Here is a 23,713-nt window from a genome sequence, read left to right as displayed (position 1 = left end):
TCAAGCTGTCAGGTAGGGGCCTTTTGTGGACTCGTCAACAGTCTGTGTCAGCGCTGCGTTGACTTCTGGGTAGGCGCCGATTTACGTGGGGGGGGTCTCGTGGCAAACGTCTAATTGCAAACGTCTCGTGGCAAACATGCAGCTAATTACTCAGGCATGCCTCCAGTTTTGTTTCTCTAAAGAATTACTGTGAACTGCATGGGCATGTGAACTTTATAGCACAGTGGTGACTCTACGGAAGGAGCTGAATTGTGAGTTCAGCTGTTGTAGGTGTTGTCTAAAATGTGGTACTGAATCGTGTCTTTGATTGCTGCTTATGTGTGGTAGTTAAAACCCTGAATTAGAACACGTCGATTCTGCAAAGGACTGTGTTCTGTAGAACTTATATTCTTATCTATGCCAGCGGCATTTATTATTGCACGGAACCAAGACTAAGAGCAGCAACAATGGCGGCTCTTCGCGGATAATGGTGTCATAATAAGTTAATACAAGCAAGAACACATAAAGCTTATTATTCTGAGAATGTAAATTAATGCAAGACACGTGGGGTGCGAATTAATAATGGCAACCCCGACGTGCGCTATAACAACTCATAGATAGAGAGCGCTTCATTTTGCGAATTTCTGACTGTCTATTCAGGTAAAGCGTGTGAACGCGTGGGAGCATTTGGGGTCACATTAACGCATCATTTAAAGTGCATTGTTCATATTAATCGCATTTTCATGTGCGCCTTTTACCGACGACATTTCTTGAAAAAGCTTTCTGGTGCCCACCCTTATAGATTGTGGTGGTGGGTGGTGGTATTTCACATTCATATACTCGCCTTCAGGCTTAGGTTGTCCCCGCATCTCCTACAGTAAGAGTCTATGGTATAGAAGAAGAGCGAATTAAAACGAGGACCGTGAACCCACGCCTGGAAGCCATCCGGGTCAGTAGGTGATATCAGTCTTCGAGGAATGCGCGTTATTTTTTGTGAAAAACTAACAGCGTACATACCACCAGTTAGGTTCATGCTAACCAGTGTTCAGATTTGATTTGATCATTTAGTATGGGATAGGAGCGGCTAAACCAAACAAAATAAAGCAAATCAAAGAACACGTTAAACACAAGGGTCGCTCAATAAGTACTGAGGCTGACGTTGTGGCATCTTTTTCTCTTAAATTGATTCATCGACACTTTTAACCCCTTTCTATAATGTCCCCAGTAAGTTCACTGTGCCACTCTTCAATGAAACTCTCACCACCTTAGGTCACTGAGTAGGCGCCACTGGGTGCGGGGCAAGAGAGGAAACAATTCTGAGTGTTCGAACGCACCGGCGCGCCACGCCTCTCGTCTCGGAGGCCACGCGCGGACTTCCCGGCAGCGCCACTAGATGGCGCACCATGTCCAAAAAGAAGCCCTTGAGAAAGAAGCCCGGTTGCCGCATAAAGCCTGTTTCACATACTGTCAAATAGAGCGAAAAAAAATCGGCGCTGTCGTGAGCTTCGCAATGCGATTTTCAGAAGGCTCATTACACACGATTGCGATTTCAACGTTGCGGCTGGTGTGATGCCCAGGGTTGCTTGCTGCCAAGGCTTTGTGGCACACGCGGAATAATTTTTCAACTGTAATGAAAGACGCATGAGCGTTATGATACCATTTACCTGTCTTTAATAAGAGCAAATAATACACCCGTATTGCAATTAAAAAAAACGCTTAGAAATTTAAATTTGTTTTGGAACATGCACCAGCGATTCCTGAAGTTCAGTGCGAGGAGACATGACGGACGTTCGCAGCTGATCGTTCTGCGCTGTGCGATGTGTCATGTGCTTTCTATGTCCACGTCGTTCTGCGCCTGCGCTACAACAAATTAGAAGATGACCTAGCAACAAGCCCATATAGCTTATCCCATCGCATGTGCAGTATTCGGAATTCGGCTGCAGCGACGCCGTGCCAGCGCTGTGAGATCCTCGCGCTACCCGTGCTTAGCGTCAGCTTCTGAAGAAATTGAGTGTGTACGTATTGCTCGTAATCGCGCTTAAGTGGTGCGTGCACCTAGCTAGCCCTGTTCTTGCACCAAACGCAGCCGCGTGCACCAACCCGAAAGCTCACGTCTGCCCCTGATGTAGGCCTCAAATCTGTGTGCACGTGTAATGGAACTTGTGTGGTGAACTTCAATCCTATAGTGCTTGCCTGGTTCGTCCATCGCGGCGCGTGTGCTGTAATTATGGGCAGATGTCCTCTCTGAATATTTCGAAAGACGTGAAGGCCGACACCACAAATTTTCTAGAAGGCGCTGCAGTCGCTTGTGTACGTAGCGCCACAGCATTCTAACAGACATTGCCGTCGTCTACTTTCTCTTCCTGTGTCTGGTGTTGCTAGTATATTGACAGAACCTTAAATCAACATGCTGCACTACATGTAGTGCCGTGGTGTAACCCTACGGCGAACGTGAAATGCGTTGTTAGGAGTATATATTTGTTCCTTTAATAACAACATAGAGGGCTAGGATTAGCCCTCTAGTAGCAAGCTATAGAAACTGCCGGCCAATCTCGTTGACATGCGTGTGCTTCTACCTGCTTCAGCACGTTTTCATAAAAGTTGGTCTGGAAAATGCACATTACCAATGACCTGTGCAACTGGAGCAGATGGTATGGTTCCCTCGCTGAAAAAGCAAGCGTCCCAATCTGTTAAGCTAGTCATGTACTTAGCTTGCATTAGATCAATGTTAGAGCGTGCCTAATAGGAGTCATTTCATACCCTGGACCTTAACTTACAGCTGTGTATCCCACCCGACCTTCCACGACGTGAATGCACCCTTCTGGTTCGTCTATGGTTTGTAGTAGCATTTTCAAATGCATGCTCCTTTCTTATCGGAATGGCCAACAGCCCACTTTGTGACTTCGGCGGGTGCAACGACACAATCGCGCACCATCTTTGCGAGTGCACTCGTTTCAACCCGCAGAGAGCAGTCCCTCTCCGCCACGCTAGGCCAACTGGACAAGCGCCCACTAACGGAAAACAACATCCTTGGAAACTGGACTATACGAACGTCAGCGCGAGCCGCTATGAAGGCACTGCTGCGGTTTTTTCTTTTGTTTCTTTAATGACACTGAACTTTCTGACAAATTCTGACTGTACACTGTGTGACGTAGAATTTATTAGTGCGACGTTGACAGTGTGTAACGCTAAGTAACGCCTTCGCAGACTGCGTGACAGCGCCCACAGAAACAGGTGTGTGTGTGTGTGTTTGTGTGTGTGTGTGTGTGTGTGTGTGTGTGTGTGTGTGTGTGTGTGTGTGTGTGTGTGTGTGTGTGTGTGTGTGTGTGTGTGTGTGTGTGTGTGTGTGTGTGTGTGTGCGTGTGTTCTTTTCGTATTCTTGTTCTCTCATCTATCGCATCCCTTTCCCCCTCCCCCAGTACAGGGTAGCGAACCGTATATAACTTCTGGTTAACCTCCCTATCTTTCATTTGGCTTTCTCTCTCTCAAGCCAGATTAATAGGCCAAAATAAGAAAGTGCAAGTAAAGCCTCAACGTGCAATCTAGTTTGGTATTCCCGAACGGATTGTATCAGCAAAATGCTAGGTCTGTTTGAATTGCCTCCATTCACTCCTCAAAAGAGGGGAGGCTGTTTCCTTTTCTTCCTGTTGAAAAGATGCTTGAATGTCAATAGCATACTACATACTGTTCGGAGGGAAAGCGTTAAGCATTGACAATACCTCTAAACTTTTGCATGTGCTTCCTTCGTGAACAACTATGGAATAAAACTTTTTACCTTTGCATGTTTCAGAATGCAAGCAACGTTGACATTTCTGAGGAGACCGTATTAAACATTTCACATGTGTGCTATTAAGGGCCGCTTATATACAAGTGCAGACTAAATCACACTTGTCTAGGGTGATCGAGTGGCCAGCTGCGGATGCGTCAGCCACCTCGCGGTAACTGCCAGGTTCCACGTACGTTTCTGCTGTAACCCATGGACCCGGCAAGCAGCATGACCATGCGTGGCCTCGTTGCAGTGTAGACCTGTGCTTTTCTTTTCTTCTCCAAATGTGGCAGCCAGCTTGGCTGAAGTTTGATTCCGCCTGTACACGTATTCAGCGTTCGTGTGGATCTTATTACGCGCATGTGTTTGTATCATGTTTCGATCGTTGTATCCGCAGTGATATAAGCGTCTTTTCTTAAGCACATTGCACCGCAGTCGTTTATTCAACTTGGTGTTAAAATGTGAACAATTGATGTGGTCGCCCAGTAACGGCCAGAATAGACAGCAGTATCGGCAACAAATATGATGCAGATCGAATGCACTTGTTTTTCGGAATCGACACCACAATTTTGATGTCGCATATCGACAAAGTGGTGTCGTCCACAGAATTGTTTTCAGGTGAATATGCCTTGCAGTCCCACCCGCTACGATTTGTAAATTGTGTGTGGGCCGTAAGCTAATTAGTTAAAAAACATAATTAGGGTGATTTTGTTAATTAGTAGATTGCGCTCAAGGACTCTAAGTGTGATATCTGACACGGGCAATTCTTACAAATTGCTTGAAGTTTTCGCAGAAACCTCTGTTATGTACTTGGTGAAATATATATACTTGGTGATGTGTAATGAATGTGGCTTGGTGAAAAGTCTCTGCCTTGCGCCAAGCGTTGCGATACGCGTACTCAGCGTGTCCCGTGAGATGTGCTGCTGTTCCAGTAAGCGCGTTTCGGTACTCCGGAAAAATGCGGCACGAGAAAACGTTAACGAACCCACTAAGGTTATCGGTTAATATTGCCGCAGTTCGAGTCCGGAGGTAAAGAATGGCAAGTGCACCAGGATAACGTAACGCCCCCATTCCAATCGTACTCGTTTTTGCGCTTTGTCACTTGGCCACGTACGTTATCACCAGCACGAGCCGTTCGTGAGCTGCGGGTGATACAGGAAAGCAATAGCATCGAGAGAAAGGAATCTGTTATACCGGCCCAGTATATATGCTAAACGAAATGCACTGATATGACGCAAGGCATCAAGTTCACCCTTAATCCGGGTGCTCGTTCATTTGAATGAATGTTTGATGTTTAATGGCGCAAAGGACAGGTATGGCCAAAGAGCACCATGCTAGTGTTAATGAGTTCGTAGTAGACTGATGGGTTCTCTGAAGTTAACGTGACGTGGCTGTAAAGTGCTCGCCCGTTTGTACCAAATACCGTACGGCCGTGGGGAATCCATCGATCTGGCATCACCGCTTCGCCGGCTGCAATCAATCTCACGTGACTGTGTTTGTCCGCGCCTTTCGCGCGTTGGCGACATCTGCGAACGTCCGCAGCTGGCGTACGTGAACGCTGGTCCGATGACGTCACGCTCGGAACGGCGGCTCATTGGACGACCCCCACCCGACTGGCCGCACGCGCCCGACGCACGCAAGTCGGCAGCCGACCAAAGGCGGGAAAGGAGGTTGGGGAAAGAGAGGCGGAGGCGGGATCGGAGGTCGCTTGTTGTTGTGCTGTCGGCGTCGGGGGGAGGCCTCGTGTCGCTCCCCTTTAGACATAACGGATTCCTCCTGTGCGAGACCCGATATGCGGGACTTTCCCCGCGGCTTATCTGCGCGTCGCTTTGGGTGGATGCATTTCGTTCGCTTTGTTTTGTTTTGTCTTGATTTTAAACGGTGGCGCGTGCGGGCGCGTCTCGGCGCGAAAGGACTGTGGTCGCGTGGCACCTCGGGCGAGCGAAAACGGACACTTGACTCAAAGCGGGACCGCGATCTGTGTACGTCAATCGGTTTGCGTGCGGCGATTGCGAACGCGGAAATAGCTCTAAAGGGGGGAGGGGGTGACGTCTGGAGAAACGACTTCACGTAACTGATACGCATTGATGTTTATCGCGCACCGAGCTGTTATTGGGCGCGCGTGGTCATCGAAAGCAGCACAACAGAAAGCATTTAACGCGTTCTTGGTCATTTTCTTTTTCTTGGGGACAGCTACAAACCATAAACGATAAGCAGCGATAGGAGATGTCGCCCAAAGCCCCTCAAAGGCGAGAACCAGCGAGGGCTAGTATAGGTATAAGCAGGCCTGCATGCTTATATTTGGCTCCATTATGACGTTATGCGGCGTGGCAAACCAAACGCAAAAATAATAATGATAATAATAAGTAGGGTTCAATGGACTTTAACAGGAGAGATTGGAAGCAGTACACCTTCGGCTGCTCCATGCATTTCGCTCCTACGCAAAAGAAAGGGAGAAAAAATTTAAGAATTTGCTTTAAGTTAACGGATACAAATGATAGTAACCAGAACACCTCAAGCACGCACCCTCACATAGACAAGAGTGAAAGAGAAAAAAAAACATGCGAAACGTAACAACTAAGTCGAGTCACTGCACAAAATTGTCCATGTAGTATTTCGAATCCATATCCGTACTCATAAAAAGAAAGAAAAGTATTTCACTGCTCCGAAAGCTGTATTTTCGAGGCCACTCACTGGGCAGTGGTATTTTCTTGAGGAACAATAAATAGATGACGGCTAAAGAGCCTTAAGTTTGAAGAGCGGCTGTTGCCCCTTTACTAAGCTGGAACCCGCCTGATAAACGAAGGATCGCTGTAGCACCGGGTCTGGATTGACCGAGGCAGGTGGTGCGGTCTCGTCGCTCCTCCCTGCGTCGACCGAGTTCGTCTTGGTGACGGACCTTTTGTTTCCCCGCGTTACTTTTGTGGTAGAGGGCGCTTGTCTCGAACGCGCTGTCTGATGACAGAAGGAATTCATGATACATTGAGAGAAAAGGTCGTTGACGAGGAAGGGTATAGCAGCATAGGGGGTGACCATAAACGCGTCATCTTGAAAATGGGATATGTAGTTGGGAAAGAGAGCAAGGAGCGCAAAATGGCCGGTCCAAATTTGAACACTCAACAAATAACAAGTGTAGTCTCAAGAGTCGAGGAAGACTTTGGCAAATGGCCAAGCAAGGAGCGGGAATATAGTGAGCTTCTAAGTGTAATAACGACAGAAATATGTAAAGAGAAACAACATTTTCGTTGGAAAGGAAAAGGGCAACCAAAAAGCTGGTGGAACGGGGAGATGCGAGAAGCGATCGCCGAACGACAGAAAGTATCTTAAGAGCACAGGCAGGCAGAAAAAGCGCAGTTATTGCCGCAGGATGAAGTAGCCAGAAAATGGGAAATACACCGGGATAAAAAATCTGTGGTTCAAATACTGGTGCACGCAAAGATAAAAGGTGAAAGTGAACGTTGGTTGTCAGAAATACGTGGAATACAGCCGGATAATTGCTATGTTCGTTTGTGCGCGGAAAGCTTGGGAGCGGTGCAATCACGACGCGCAAGCAGGCATGTCACGCGGTGTTTGTTTTTTCTTTAATTTTTTTTTTTTCGCGGGCATCCGCAGTAAGCTGAAAAAGACGAATAGCCAATAGATAGAAAGAAACTGGTTATTCGGAGGTATTGCAAATGGCTCTGCAACTTTCCAATTGGAATTTTTTCCCTAGCTTCGTTGCTTCAGAAGTTGGTTAATTAACCTTGACTAACTATCTAATTAAGCAAAATACAAAAAATAGCATCACATACTACATACAAAAGTGAGCAACATGCATTTGACCGCGTCGTCTTAGAGTGCATCGTGATGTTTTGAAACTCTGGCTAAAGTTAGCTTAAACACCCTGTATATCGTCATTACCTTTTATGCCTCAGTACGCATTGCCACGAGAAAACTTAGAAAGCCTGCACAGTTTCTTTGTCGTAATTATTCGCGGATGCAAGCAAAAAGTCTATGACTGTTTCGTTCTCATAATTACTCGTGGATGGAAGCGCAAAAAGCCTGTGACTTTACGTTTTTCTATTCTAATGGCATTGTCTGTACTTTTTTTCAAATGTTGCCATTGGTGACGTATCGGATGCATAATTTTCATCAACTAGCGTTTTGCCCCGCGAGACGTAGTCTTGCTTCAATCCCACGACTATGACTGATGTCGCTGCTCATTGTTTGCACGGTACTCGGGCGTTTATCCATTTCCATATCCATATCCATTTCCATATCCATATCCATTATCCATTTCTCGTCGCGGCCGGGATTCGGCCGCCCTCGGTCTTGGTTACGCAATGCCGTAGCCACTACGTCACCACTGCGGGAAGGAAAGAAAGGAAGAGAAATAAACTGTGGCTGAATGCCCGACGAGTCTGAATGTCCAGTATTAGATATTGCGGCTCGTTGGACATTCCAGCAGCAAGCGTGACGAGGGTAAAATGGTTTGTTATGAGTGTTTTCTGTGGACGTGGGAACAGCCACCGCCATACCTAAATTGGTAGAGCAGCCCACGTGCATTGCGGAGGATGCGCGTTGAGCTCCCACCGACGGCAAGCTCTTTCTTCGTCCACTTTTCATTTCTAATTAGCTGCCCCTCAGGAATCAAATAAAGTTCTTGTCATGTCATGCTCATTCATAGACCTCGATATAAAGAACAACAAACAATTTCTCCTGTGCTTTCCTTAGCATTACCGTCGTGTGGCTCCCGAGGTTGCGACTGAATAAAATCGGGCCCCTCGGTTCCCCTTCTTCTCGCACGAACGTAGCGCATGCTATTGGTCCGGATTATTCGAGGTGCAGTAGTGCCGAACTCCGCTTATTACATAGTCTGAAACGGGAGCTCCGCACGGTGTAGCATATGCGGCGACCTTTTGTGTTTATCCGTATCAACATGGAGAGGCAAAGCGCGCAAGGCAAGCGACCCACACCCCGTGGCGGCATTTCTCTGTTTAACTGCATCACTTGACATAACCTACAAACGACAGCAGAATTATTGAGCGCGCATGTATTTCAGCCCACGCTTCGTGAGTTCCCGCGCTGCTGGAGTGCACACCCAGCCCTATTATGACTCTTCTAGAGCCCCCTTCGCTTTTAACGGAAAACCGATTGAATCGACGTACAGTTGGGGTCCTGTTACAACAGGAGTATCCGTGTTTAAATCGATGAACAGCAAAGCAAACGTGGTTTCCTCCGTCAGGCGCGACATTCCTAACGAAGCCGAACTTTTCCAATTCGTTTTGCAACCAAGCTTACATAACCTTCAAGGACAACCTGGCCATTATTTCGGCTGCAAGTTAAATATTTCACGAACCTCCTATCTGCACACAAAACAGAAAAAACAATGACTGAACTTTTCAGCATCACCACGTGTCTGTTAATGTAGCGTTCGTACCAGCAGGATGCAGGCGCCAGTGCACAAGAAGCTAAGAGCTGAATTTCTTCCTGTCGGGCGTAGAACTGTCAGTGGCGTCAGTGATAGCTAATTAGAATCGTTCTTGAGCGTCTGCTCGAAAAACGATTGTCAGTATGGCCCGAAGGCGAACGATGGAAAGCGATATAGCGAGTTTTAACGCGACAGCGTTAAGGAGCTCGTGTCGCAGAAAAGCCGGTGTCGTCGGTGTCGCCGGCGTTGGCCGTGAGCGATAAATACCGGGAGGCACTTTTAGCACTGCGCTGAATGCGTCTCGGAACGCTCTCGTGGCGAGGGATGTGCCAGCGGCGCATCGCACCTCGATCGCGGACGACATGAGACCGAAGGAAAACCGTCCACGCTAGTCGGCGTCGGAAAGAAATGGTTGCGTAAATTTAGCTCGAAGTTTGCTCTCCGTTCCGATCAGACCAGCGCGTGCGCCACCTGGTGTGGTGCGGATGCAAGTGCTGAGCATGCAGGTATGGGATACGTTGTTAATTGTATATGTGCGGAGAACACTCAGGCCAGCAGGGGAAAGCAGAACGATTATCTGGCTCCTCCACATCGGCGACATTGAGAGTAGCGTTAACAATGTGTGTGCTTCGCTTCGTGGTGTTTTTCTTTTCTATTCTTCCTTTTTTTCGTTTTACAGCTAGACACCACTCCGCGTCTCTGGAAACCCACCGACAAACCTTCGCGCGTGAGAGGCGCATGCGCCGTCGATAGCAGGACATCACGACATCGACGGCGGCGCGAACAGACGTCGAGCGTTCGCGTGATTTCTATTGCAATAAAAAAAGATACTCGCCAATTTGCTTTGAACCGAGAACTCCGGTGTTACGATACAAGTTCCCTATACCAATACTCCACAACCGCATCACAATGCCCGCTAAAAAAAAAATCTTCGAGTTCACATTTTTCTACATTTCTCTCCTTGCTCACGAGATGTCTTTTAACGGTTAGATCACGTCAAAGAATATGAAATCCCTTCTTTCGTAGCCCCAATTAAAAGCACCGCTAGGATCGAAGCTGTGATCTATGCATTCGCAAGGAGGTATACAAATGTATAGGAAGTTAGAAAATATGTATCATAATTTAGGGTGCCTAGAGGCGGGCGCTCTCCGCAGTGGGGGCACGCGCATCGATGCATCTTGTCGTATTTTTAGCGTACAAAAACACGTGTTGACACGAAAGCGTCAAATGGCTCATTGAGCGAAAAAAAAACCAGCGTCCCGCGTCTGTACCAGCGCCTAAATTTCCATAGGATGCGACGCCACGTCACCAGCGCGCCTTGACGGAGCAGAGAGGCCGAAAGCGGGACGCCTGGTGTTGCGTGACGGGAAAGGGCGTCGCCACGACGCCACGTCATTCACGCTCTCGCTCTCGGAAGCCTGCGTTATGCACGGGTTCCTTGTCTACTTTATTCTTTAGATTTGTCCTGTTGCTCTTCTTTTCATCTTTCCTCCCCTCCTTCCTATCTTCCATTTCCGTGTTGGTCTCACCTCCCTTCTGAAGAGTAGGCAGGCGTTGTACCCCTTCCGGTGGCCAGTTGCCAGCCTGATCCTCACTTTCCCTTTCCTGTTAATTGTATACGTACGTTCTAAACAAATAATAATAATAATAATAATGTCCGCGTAAAGCTCTCGCTTGCGTTCTGACTGCGCCTCGGTAAGGCCAAATCAAAACGCGCAAAGCGTCTCAACGCGCTCACTTTCCTGCAAGGAGTTCATTATTCGAAGGACCGCTCAGCAGCGTTCAATTGGATATTGAGGTTTCCCATTCACAACTCGTAAGAAGTGCTTAGGCGTCCTCGTAATTTTTTTCCCCTACAGATCGTCAAAAAATGATTTTCCGATTACCACTACACTATTCTTGCTCAAGTTTTGCAGTAAAATCGCGATTTATGGTATACGGATCGTTCAATAAACATTTTTGGCAGTGTTGCTTGCCTTGTATCTCAACAAAGCACGAATTTTCCTTCGTCTAGGCCTCAATGTCCACGTCGCCACCCCCACGCGATTTATGAAAACCAGTCTTGAAGGCCATGTCTTGCCCTACTGCAGACGCCGGAAGTGACATCGCCGCCATCTTTTAAACATCACTCACAGTGAGGGGCGCAGACGAAGTAAAATTCACATTTAAAAAAATTGGCAGTGGCTTAGCTCGGTTATGCCAGGATATACGTAGCGAAAGCTATAGGGCATATCATGATTAGCCTTGGTTAATCTTGATTGCAAGTCCAGGTTAATCTGGTTGTCTAGCTATGTTGCGGCGTTTAGTCAGTCGTTCGGCGCGCTGTTCGTCTGTTTTCTGGGCGATTCCTTTCCTCTTCATTTCGTTCCGATGTCGAATTCCAGGCCTCCTCCTGCTTATTAGAATTGTCGCTGTCCATACTGCCGCCTCAACTGGGGTTGCGGCGCACGCGAGCTCTCCTTTTCAATCCTTCGACATGTTATCAGGCATGCGACGCAGCTGGCGAAGCGAGCGGAGGCGAGCGCAACGACGAGGAACGCGGTGTGACGTCATGTGCCTCCTTGGAGCACAGTCACGGCGAAATAGCAAGTTCGCGGCCAGCAAAGCTTTCGCTTTAAAAACCAGGCGAGTAATAGCGTGAAGTATTACATGGACTGATCCGGAAAACAAAATGCAATATTTCTGCGAAATCTTAGCAAGAAAACGGCCAGTGGTACTCGCAAAATCCTTATATTTATTTTTCTCTTCAACTTTAAGGATTTTAAAGGAAAAACCTATGTACGCCGTCCCCTATACTAGCACTCGTGTACTGTGAATCATGTGCGGGCACCACAACTGCCCAAAATGTCTCAGAATCTATTCTCAAAACCACGTACAGACTGGCACATCGTGTCATAATGCCCCTAAACTCTGGAATGCTACATCGCGTTTTCGCAAATGATAATCACGGCTGAATTCTGCAAAGATGTTTGTGAATACCTTGCTCTGCTGGCTAGTGCTTTTCAGCGCAATTTGCTTGACAAACTCAAGCTGCGGCTCGAGCTGCGTGCGGCCGGTTCTCACATGTCTGTTCGCTGAGCGTTTCCCTTTCCACGGGTTTCTGCGAGAAACGTACCTCGCTGCATACGAAAACCAGAAAGCGTGCGACATCTTTGAAGGACAATAAACCAAACAATTCTGTCTAACGGGATCGCGTTTGCATCGCATTGGCGTTCCAGTTACTTGTGTGCTTCAATGCATAAAACGACGCTTTGTTGACAAAATAACAGGAACGCCAATGCATTTCTCCCCAAAGTTCGGGAATTAATATCCCGAAACTAGTGTTGTCCTGAGAATTCGTTACCCGCCGTGGTTGCTCAGTGGCTATGGTGTTGGGCTGCTGAGCGCGAGGTCGCGGGATCGAATCCCGGCCACGGCGGCCGCATTTCGATGGGGGCGAAATGCGAAAACACCCGTGGTACTTAGATTTAGGTGCACGTTAAAGAACCCCAGGTGGTCAAAATTTCTGGAGTCCTCCACTACGGCGTGCCTCATAATCAGAAAACGGTTTTGGCACGCGACCCCCCCCCCCCCAAAAGAAAAGAAAGATGAGAATTCGTTCCAAATGGACCCCGCGAACTCCACGGCTAGAATTTGCAATATGGCTCATAAGTTAATCAGTCAAAAGCTTAATTAGCGAATCTTTGTTAATCAGTCGATTATGCATTTCAAAATTTTTTGCAAGTAATGTCCGGCTCTTCGAGTAGACCAGCTCATGAACTAGAATTGTGATATCTGCCACAGGCCACCTTTAAAGATCTTCGAAAGTGTTCGCTGAAACACCCTGTATACGCCGTACTTCCCTGTGCGCACATCTGCCCTCACCATTCAACCCTCTGTGAGCGCCATCGCCTTGGTCCTCGTGACGTATACCTGCGTAGACGTCCTCCCACAGTGCATACACCTCATTTGATGTTCTCATTTCAGCATAGCTTGTGAGTGGTGCACGTAGAGCATAAATAACGCGTGAAAATAAAGTTGTGACCGTTGCGGTGGATAGGCTTAAACGATGCACAAGGTTGCATGCTCCTTAGGATCAAAGTAAACAAAACTGTTTTAGTTGCCTAAAATTTAATGCACGTGGCCTGACTGAAGCTTCGATTCACGTGGAATCCCGCATGTGCGTTGGATCTGCATAATTTTCGATCCCCTTTTCTTGCTACCCTCGATTTCAGCAAGTCTATCTTATACTTTACTTTATTCACTTGGGTTGCCACGTGGTGTAACGCCATAGTGAAGCTATACATAAGCATGAAGTCCCGTTTAATAGAGATACTGCAACAGTGAATTATAAGATGTGTTGTCCATAATCCATATTTATGATCATAGTCTCCGACTCGATCGCTGTTCAGTTTCACACCGTTAAGAAAACACGTTCGCGAATCGTCCTTGTCCCAGGGCGCGTCCAAATAAGTTTATACTTCCCTGTTAGTCGCTTTATTCATTCTTATCGCCTTGTAGTGACAAATTTGCAAGAAGACGTGCATCGCGTCCGTTTGGGAATGGGATTTCCGTGTCGGTTCAAAATAAGATGTCCACTCGGAAGTGAAACGAAGCGGCAGGAAAGTATAAATAAGCACACCCAATCCACCCCACCCCACAGTTTATCCTTATACTCCAGCGTAACAAGAACGTCGACTATACAGACTGCAGAGCGCGCCGACCAATTCGAAAACGTTTGCATGCACTTCACGCCCGCCTCTCGAAACAAACCGACCGCGTGGTATCATGAATGAAGTGCACGCGGTGAAACGAAGACACTCTGTCCAGGCCGTCGTCGCTTTCTTGCCTCCCTGCATTCAAATTTTTTGACACCGAACGCGTGCCTCCCGAGGCAAGACCGCAGAGACACGATCGCGAGCAGACGACGCGTCGATAAACCCTGTAGTTCACGCTGAGCAGACGTCAACACTCGAACTTCCTTCTCGAAAGAGATGGAAATAAGAAGAAAAATGAAATGACAACGCCGTGGCGGACTGCGACGTGAACTTAAGCTTCCTTTTTCTTACACCTTTGCTTTCTTTAGGAGAGTGTTGGAAGATATGTATACCATGTAGCGAGCAGGCGACGACGATAACCCTGCTGATGGATGCGCCACGCTCCATTAGACAGGCGACGCTCGCGCGCACTTCCTGGCTAGAGGTCCGGCGCGTTTTAAGCGCGCCGTTGACAGCAGTCGAGACGTCTTTCTCGCTATCAACTGACCGTGCGCTCCGAACCCGTGACCTGAAGGTCGGCAGGAAGGCAGCAGCTTGGAATACGAGCCGCGCTGCTCTTCTTCTTTTTTTTTTTTTTTTTTGTACCCTCTCGGCCCTGAGTATCCGTGTGACGTCCACGCGCATGCGAGAGCCTCCGTCCCAAACTTCCGTGGCATAGTATAAATGCTATATCGCAAGGCAAAAACGACAGTGCTGCATCTTCTGCATAAACGTTCGCGTTCAAAAAATGAAAGGATCCGCCAGGTCCACTGGCGTAGCCTGCAAATGACGCGGAGTGCATGAGTTACCTTTACTAACGCGAAACAAGGAAAACGAATTGGCGATAGAGGTGAACCACGCGCCTTCGTCTAGTCGGCGCCACTGCGAGGCAATGTGGATAGCGTCTCAAATGTGGCGCCCGTATAGGTGCGACGACCTGTTTACACTATAGAGGCACACTAATAGCGAAATTTTTAAATCGAATTGTGTACAAATATCAGAGAAAACTGGCAATCGAATGGCGAATCGAACACAGAGTACTCTGTCATTTCTAAGGCAACACGAAATATGAACTCCTTGCCGAGTCCATTCGGTTAAAAAAAAACGGTATCTGGTTTTATATACATTGACGCACGGATGAGATACCGTCCCGTTAAATGTCCGGACAAGTGAGGAACTTGTAACTGATAAACAACTGTGAATTATCTGGGTCATTACGGCAATGAAACAAGGAAACGGGATGTTATATACCCGATGCACGTATGGTATTGTGTTCGCGGAAGGAGACAAGTGTGATACTACAGCCCCGCATATATCTTTAAAGGGAATGCAAATGTGCTGAGACTGGCCGAATAATAAAACGGGAGAAAAATTCTTATATAGGCTGCCTAAAATCGAGAATTGGTGATCATTAGTGACCTGGCTTGTCCACTCGCTCAGAAACTTGGGCTGATGCGTAACAGCCGCCGTGGCTGTCCTGCAACAGAATCATTCAGAAAAGTTAATCGATTCCTATCCACTACATATTCCAAAGGAACGAACATTTCACAACTTTGAATTATGAATTGACAAATCGAGTGCAAATCGAATAGCGGGGACTGTTCTATTCGTATTCAGAAATGTCGAACGTTCGCACACTCCTAATTTATACGCGTTGCAGAAACTGCGGCGATTCTGTCACTGGACGGACGTTGGCCGTGCCCGATAAAGCCTGTAAATAATCCTTCGTTGTGACAGCTGCGTCGAGCCGGAGTATGTAATCGGCCACAATTGCACGGGCCCGTTTCTTGGCTCGCTTCGCCGGACCATGTGTAGCGCCGGTAAAATTGTTCCCAAATCCTAATGCAACCGCATAGCACTTCGTACAAGGTCAAACAACTCAATTTTCTTAGCCCCTACAGAGCATCGGTATTGCCGCTGCTATATATATATATATATCTAATGGGGGCTATATGACAAGCTGCGCAGACACCTGTTGGTGAAACTTTGGGGAGTATTAGAAATAGAGGGCCTAAAGTTGAGGGACGTTATCGTCTAGACGTACGAAAGAAGAAAATGCGCTCAGAAGAGTTTAAGTGTTTGATTACGCAAAACCGCTCGGAGACGCTGTTAGCGAAACGGCAGGCTTCGACGCCAAATTTAGCTGCCGTGAGCTCTATCTTTGAATACTAAGTACGCGCTTCCCCCTATAAGACAGCGGAGTACTTTAGCTACTGACCCGCGCAGCGCGACTGGAAGCGCCAAACTATACAACCACGGCAGTGGCCACATGCGAGCGCTCGCGAAGCGTGTAACCTCAAAGGTCACGTGCCTGTCGATTCCGACTGTGCGCTGACGGCGCATTCCAAAGCGGCCCGGAGAGCGGGTGCAGCCTTTCGCTTCCGTAAACATTCACCGAACGCCGTGGCCCACGCGATGTATTAACCACGTGGTTCACCCTACCGTACCGAGTGTGCTTCCGAGTATCAGACGGGACACGCACGCCCGCTGTCGTCGCCCATATAGTTGCCCAAAACGACGAGGACAACAAACAAACTTTTCAAACTGGCCGCCTATCTGCTGAAGAGGCCAAAGACCCGTTCCGTTCGGCTCGAGGGGGGTGGTTGGTTGCTGCGGTCTTCAGAGCAGTGAGGCGCCTGTTTTGACTGTCGCTGAGGTTCCGCCGCCACTTCCTCGTTAATGAATCATTAGCGTCGTGCGGTTCGGCTTCGTCACGCGACGACGCGCCCACCCCCCTCTGGCCCTGACCCTAACCTTGGCGTTAAACGAAGCGCGAAGGCGAAGACGCGCCGTTTATAACGGTACCACGCAATCTATGGGAAGGAGGGGGGCAAACGCGCGCAAAGTGTCGACGCTGAAAAACGGATCACTTTGCAGGAGCGCGCGCTTAATTTAAAATACAGATAATCTTACAGTTTCTCATGTGCGATAAGCAGTCTCGGCGATAGCGAATGAACGCACGCCCGTTTATTCTAAAGCCTTTCAGTAACGTTGCTGGGACGTAAACAGATCACACGCACGCGCGCGCGCGCGCACACACCCGCGCACACGCACACACACGCACACACGCGCACACACACACACGCGCACACACACGTGGCGCTTCTGTACGCTGCACGGCATGAATCGCGCAATGCTTCGCTCAGTGAAGGAATCAGCGGGCGCGCGGGCAGGCGGGCGGGCGGACGGACGGACGGACGGATCTGGGATAATTTATCAATCAAGCTCGATTTAACATTTTCCTTTAGCTCTCAGACGTCCAGATTTGTTAATCAGCCTGAGCGCTGCCTCGCGACTTCTCTTAGCAATTGTGTTGCTGCGACAGGTTATTATCCACCATTCAGTAAAAACCGAGATTTCGATGACATGTCGTCATTTTGGGGTAAACCATTTGTCTTCCTGTATGTGTACGGTCGACGACGTAGGTCTGTCTTTGACAACGCAGTCGAAAAAAAAAAATGTCCTCTTTCGAAACGCGCGCCCATGGTCACCATGACGTCACGGATTTCGTACTAGTTCGTTGCTTGTTGGGTGCTTGGGGCACGGGAATAATATGCGAAACTTGCCGCGTTGAGTTGTGGTCCATTCTGGAAATACGCTGCAGTATTTCTTTTAACACTATTCGTAACAAATCAGCCTCGGGCAGATGCCACCACAGTAATTAAACGACACAGCAGAGGAATTTCGCTTTCAGGTAGTGGCAAAGCAGAAAAAGAATATCCGAAAAAAAGAAAGTCCTGCAAATATCGAGTTGAATGCCGAATATTTCGAGTTTCCAAGCAAAGTGAAATATAAAGGTTCCGTAGAGTCTGAAGCAAAAAAAAAAAAAAATGCGTTATTTGGCACATGTGATACCGTCAACAACTGAACGTCTGCTTGTAGAGAACCTTGTAAACGAAAGGCGAAGGAAGCTTGATCGCATATCTGGTGCACCACGACGATGACAGCAATTAAACAAAGGAAGAACACGTCACCGTGCCTATGTATAATTAATGAATTGGTAGTGCCCGATGACTGAGATGAGAGCAATGCTACAGCATCGCACATTCTGAAGAGGCCCATATATACAGGGTTTTTCAGTGAACACTTTCAAAAATTCTTTAAAAAATGCCCGTGACAGATAGCGCCATTCCAGTGCGTGAGCTGGTCTAATCGAAAAGGCTTAAATTATACTTCCACAAGAAGATTGAAATGCATAATTGACTAATTAAAGAAACTTCACTAACCACGTTTTTTATAAAATTTCCTCTGGCACATAGTGCAATTTAGAAATTCTGGCGGGTGAGACTGCAAGGCATAACCACTTGAAAGGAATTGTGGGGATGACGCTATTTGCGAGATATGCGCCGTCAAACTTGAAGTAAAAAATGCGCTGCCGTTCCACTTACTTTCTTTAAACAATTTTTCTTTCATTGAAGCACAATCATAACTGGAACGCCAATACATTTCTCCGCAACGTTCTCGAATTAATACCTCGAAAGTGGTGCAATTCTGAGAATTCGCTCCAAAATGGGGCCGCCTTGCGAACTCCCCGGCTCTAATTCTATCTGACGACATATGAGGGCACTTTACATTTGCGTTTGCAGATTTCGCATGTATTCAATTTCATGATATTTTCTTGGTCACCGTGAAATAAAGAATATGCCGGAGTACTCTAAAAAAAAACAAGAAAGAAAACGTCATGTAGATCCAACGCATACATCGGAATCTACAAAAAAAATCTGCTCACCCTGCGTGTTGAAGTGCACGGTGTGATTAACAAAAGGGGGAGTTCGCGAATTTAAACGCATCCATCTTTTTCAATTAGGCAAGATAAAACTGTCTGACAACCTTTATTTCAGAAAGAACACTCGATAAGTAAAAAAAAACACACTAGTAGCAGTTAAATCATGTCCTCGCAAACGTCGAGGTCGATCGACATCGTTCAAGTCATCATGCAACCGCGCGCAGCGCTTCAAGTTCACCGCATCCGCAAAGTTCTGCCATTTTCATGTCGGCACGCACGTGGTGTACTTCAAGAGACACGTCTGCACGCTTTGTATACGCTGGCCTCGAGAGGCATGGACATCTGAACGTCCGTCACATCGCAAGTCATCACAAGTCGTTGCCACAGCTGTATCCGACTCCTGCAGGGAAACGACGCCACGTAACACCGCATATTTGCACACACCAACGCCACCTCCTCTCGGGGTCGGGGTTCCGGATTTTGAAGGCCGCAGGAACTCCCCCCCCCCCCCCCCCGAGCACGCCCTGTGACGTCACTGCCTCGAAGACGCCGGCTCGGCGGGCTCCCTGACGTCGCCGAGCATCAGGTAACGGCGGACCAGCCGCCAGCAGTCGTCGTTGAGGGTGTCCAGTCGAGGGCCGCCGTCGCAGTTCGGTTCGCACACGACGCAGTCCTGGACCACGCGGGCGAGCCGCATGAAGTCGTGCAGGCCCTCTGTGCTCCTCAGCCCGCGTCGCACCGTGGTCGAGGCCTCGTCCACGCTGACGCACAGCTGCTCGGCGAGTTCTTCGAGCAGAGCCCCGTGGCGCCAGACCCGCTCCAAAGCAATGGCGCAGTGCCTGCAGAAACCGAACGGGCTTTGATTTGCTAAACGCTCACGATGGGTACAGTATCATCATCCTCGTAATCATAATAATGAGCCTGTTGTTTTAAAAATGTCCACTGCCCGAGGACGAAGGCCTCTCCCAGTGATATCCAGTTGTACCTGTCTTGCGGCAGCCGATCGCAAGTTCTGCCTGCAAATTTTCGAACTTCATACCATCCAATTCTCTGCCGCCCTCGATTGCGCTTCCCTTCGTTTGGCACCCATTCTGTAAATCTAATAAAGCCCTGTAACCCTACGCACTACATGGTCAGCACTACAGCCCTACAACTACTCCATCCGCACCCTCCCCCTCCCCCCCCCCCCAATCTTACCAACGCAAGTGTGACTGCCGGTGAGTCCGAGACCCCCTCAGATACAATCTTTAATAACGAACTATACAGCGATTAAAGAACCAGATGACGTAAAATACAGCTCAAAATGCGCCGATAATAGCTAGAACACAACGGTACAAGCTCCGAGTCGTAACTAAAGGTTTCATTCCGAAAACGACGTTTGTGTTTGTTAGGCTAGTTTATGTTACGATATACCGGCTGGTTCGGGATAAAAACAGTCGCGAATCGGAGCTTGTGTCTTCGTCTCGTGTAATATTACCTTGTGTAATAAACAGTTCAGAGTAGCGCTTATCCCCGTGTCCACCAACCCCCCCCCCCCTTTTTTTTTTCGTGCTGTGGTTGTTCTGGGCGCACATTATTATTAATATAGCCCTCGATCGGCAAGTTCTTTTGGTGGGCCATCTATCGACTCGTGCTCAAAGCAGGTCTCCTCGAACCGGTGGCCTATACAGTGAGCGGGGAAAACACACTTCTCAGCGCATGCGACCTCCGCTCAGGAGTCCGCCATTTGAAGCGTCAACGATTGTTGGCGGAGTCGCGCACTGCCCGATGGTCTTCCTGAACACAGAATTTCACGTTCACAAAGAAGACCAAATACTGAACAAGCGACATTTGTAGCTTTAGCCCACAGGCGCGTGTCGTTGCCCTACTGTCCCTGAAGACGAGCGCGCAAGACGACAGCCTATACAACCCGCCTAACGCGACCACTCTGTCGCAGAAGCTTTCCTTCCACGTGACCCGGCAGTTGAGACTCCCGTGTAATAATGCTGTGAAAACTTGGCCAAAGTGCCCCCCCCCCCCCCCCCGTGCCTATACGCTCTTACTATCCACGTGTATCAAGTGCTCAAAAACAAGAGGCTCCATTTCAGTACCGATATAATGTGGGACATCTGTCTGTTTACTACTCTACAATGTGAATGTCTTCAAACGACAAATAAATTACTCCTATACTACTATTACTAACGTTACGCGCACGATTGAACAACGCTCTGTAGAAGTGTACGCAGTACTATGCACGCACTCACCTGTCCAGCGCACGGCCTCTGGCGAACTGCGCGGCGCGCGTCACCAGGCCGCAGTTTCGGCGCGCAGTGTCCCGCACCCTGAAGCCGTCGCGCGCCGATTCGGCGTCCAGCGTTCCGCTCAGGGTGACGCGGACCAGGTCGTAGTTGTCCGCGATGCCCTCGGAGAAGCGGCGGAGGAAGGCGCCGACCACGCCCGACTGTTCCGCGCCGAAGTAGACCCTGCGCATGTTCCGCCTGGACCCGATCACCTGGGCGAGCCGCTGGACCTGGTGCTGCTCAAGCACGTCGCCGACGCCGTCCTCCTCGTCGCTGTCGTCCGAGTCGATGTCCACGTGCACGCCCAACCCCTTGATGCTCGTGTTGCGCGCGAGCGACTCCACGATCTCGGTCCACGACGCGTTCGTGTCGTGCTCCGTGTCGCCGTCGTCCGAGTACAGGGTCAACCGCAGCTTCCGGAGCGACGTGGCGGCGCCGATGTAAGCGGCAATGGCCGACACGAGGGCCACGTCCCCCATCCGGATGCTGAAGCGTATGGACGTGATGTGCGGGAACGCCAGCAACACGCGCGATAGGCGTCCCACAATGTTGCCGAAGCAGAACATGTCCACGTCCGAGAACGCCCTCGAGTAGATCAAGTCCAGGTTGTGGTGCACGAAGTAGGTTCCCAGCGAGACCTTCTCTTCGGTGCCGCTCTCCTTGAGGGCCTTGCACAGCGCTCGCAGGTTTCGGTGAGCGGTGGCGTGCACGGAAATGATCAGCTTCTTCATACTCTGCTTCCGCAGGGCCGTCCAGAAGAAATTGACCCACTGCGCCGAGTTCCAGATGGACAGCGGGAGGCCGAGTTCCTCCAGCGTCTCGTTGGTGGACAGAGGCGTGTACCAGAAGTTGTAGTCTGTGCTCGGCTGAAGGGATAAAGCTGGCGGTAGGTACACTATGTGGAAGCTGCGTATAACTCGATTTTCCGCGAAAATCCTCGCCGCCAGTTCGGCGTTTTCTTGGTCGAACAGAACGTTGTTCAGGCGGACGTTCTTGATGCTCTTGTTTACCAGGAGCCCTTCGGCCATCCAGTTGAAGCAGTTTCGCCTGCTGACCTCGTCCGCCGCTACGCTTAGCGTGGTCAGCGAGGTGGTCTCTCTCAGGTACTGCGCGAATTCGCCTCGTCCGGCCTCGCATATGACGGAACCGTGCATCGACAGCTGTTTTAGCGTGGAATTTCCTTTAAGAGCGGCCACGAACGGTCTCGCCGTGCTGCCCGTCATGCACAACTCGGCAATCCTGAGGGTCGTCAGCGACGTGCGGACGCGAACAGCCGTCGACAAAGCAGACGACACGTCGTCGCGCACCCCCTGGGCTAAGCATTCAAATTCTTCCAGGTGCTTCAAGGAACGGAAGACGTCGTCGAGATCCTGCTTGACGGCAGACCCTCGGAAGTCGATGTTCAGTAGCCTGGTCGAAGGGTTGCACTTGAGGGCGTCGCAAATCAGCGGTCCGTGAGAGGCGAAGACGCGGGGGTGAACGTGGATGTGCAGCACGCACGAGTGCGCCTTGAGCAGCCGGTGAACGAGCGCAGCCGCTTGGCTGGCGATCTTTTCCGAGTCGAGCGGCATGCACGCGTTCTTCTCGGCCAAGCTCACGAGCGAGAGCCCGCAGGGTGCGCAGAGTTCTCGCAGTTCCAGTTCGGCGTGGAAGAGCAGCTCGTTCAACGTCGAGAGGTGGTCCACAATCTGGCACGTGCTGTCCGGCGTGGCCGTACAGCGCGGCAGGTGCTCGAAGGCCGCGCTCGCGAAAGTAGTTTGCGTCGAGTCTCCTCGTTCGGCCAGGACGGGGTCGAAGGCACGCGCTCCTGCCATTTCTGGCTCAGGTGGCGTGTCCTGGCGTTGTCGACTGGGTGTTTTTTTTTTCTAAAGACCTGCGTGTCAGACGACGAAGCGATAGAATATTGCTTTCTTTCATCGGAATTGGGGCCCACACGGAGCTTATAGACATGCGCTATGCAAAAAATAATAAGTTGTGGTAGTTGATTGCACATTATGCGACACCAAAACCGTAATACAAGGTTTGGCAAGAGATTTTTCATTATGCAATATTCTTACCGTAATGCAAGGTTTGGTAAGATAGAATAGAAAAAAACTTCGCAGACGTACGCCAATATGAGTAACTGATGGATCTAAGACAACCAGCCAAGACCATCTGTACAAACTCCTAGCTTACCACCAGCGTGAATCCAGTAAAACGCAACGTAAAAGAAAGAAAAGAGGAAGAAGAAACAGGGTTGCTGTTTCTGGTTAAAAAAGAACTGTGGATATATGGCATTGTCTTTTTGAGTGCAATATACTCCAGGTAAATTATTCCATAATTCATTTTTGCATTCCGAAGCTAAATCGCGGCTCCGAATCATGTTGCGCTGCATCTACATTTGATATCGACGCATGACGGAAATTGTTTTGGAACTCCCCCTTAAGGGCCGATTTACGCTCGAGCCGCCCATCGCCGCAAGCCGCACCGCACGCGTGCGGTCGCGCGAAAGATTGCACGTATCAAACACTTGTGCATAAATTACCATTTACACTGTGTGCACATTGTATACCTTACACATTGTAAACCGAAATTTGTGCACAAGTGTTTGATATGCGCAATCTTTCGCGCGACCGCACGCGTGCGGTGCGGCTTGCGGCGATGGGCGGCTCGAGCGTAAATCGGGCCTAAAAGGCTTCGCTGTAAAACGCGAAAGCGAAAGGTATGGTTGGTCGACGCCGCTCTGGGCTTCGCGCGTCAGCTCGCCGTGACGTCACTGGTTTTGGCAGCGTCTTTACGGATCTGGTTAAGCACTCCTCTTATTCGGTAAAAAGGCGA

At 49.2% G+C, this 23,713-nt stretch overlaps 1 protein-coding gene across 1 annotated transcript; it reads right to left on the bottom strand.

The window, feature by feature from the left end:
* Nucleotides 1-19,122: 19,122 nt before the first annotated feature.
* Nucleotides 19,123-23,272, bottom strand: LOC126518363 (uncharacterized). The gene is made up of 2 exons (XM_050168224.3): nt 20,861-23,272; nt 19,123-19,456 (listed from the first exon to the last, which is right to left on the bottom strand). Exons 1-2 carry the CDS (start codon nt 22,708-22,710, stop codon nt 19,150-19,152), a joined length of 2,157 nt encoding a protein of 718 aa, XP_050024181.1. The 5' UTR covers nt 22,711-23,272; the 3' UTR covers nt 19,123-19,149.
* Nucleotides 23,273-23,713: the final 441 nt, after the last annotated feature.

This window comes from Dermacentor andersoni, chromosome 11 (genome assembly GCF_023375885.2).
Source record: "Dermacentor andersoni chromosome 11, qqDerAnde1_hic_scaffold, whole genome shotgun sequence".
In the NCBI taxonomy this organism is placed as follows: domain Eukaryota; kingdom Metazoa; phylum Arthropoda; class Arachnida; order Ixodida; family Ixodidae; genus Dermacentor; species Dermacentor andersoni.
Note: the sequence above shows the minus strand (reverse complement) of the source record. Positions and strands in the feature narration are given on the sequence as shown.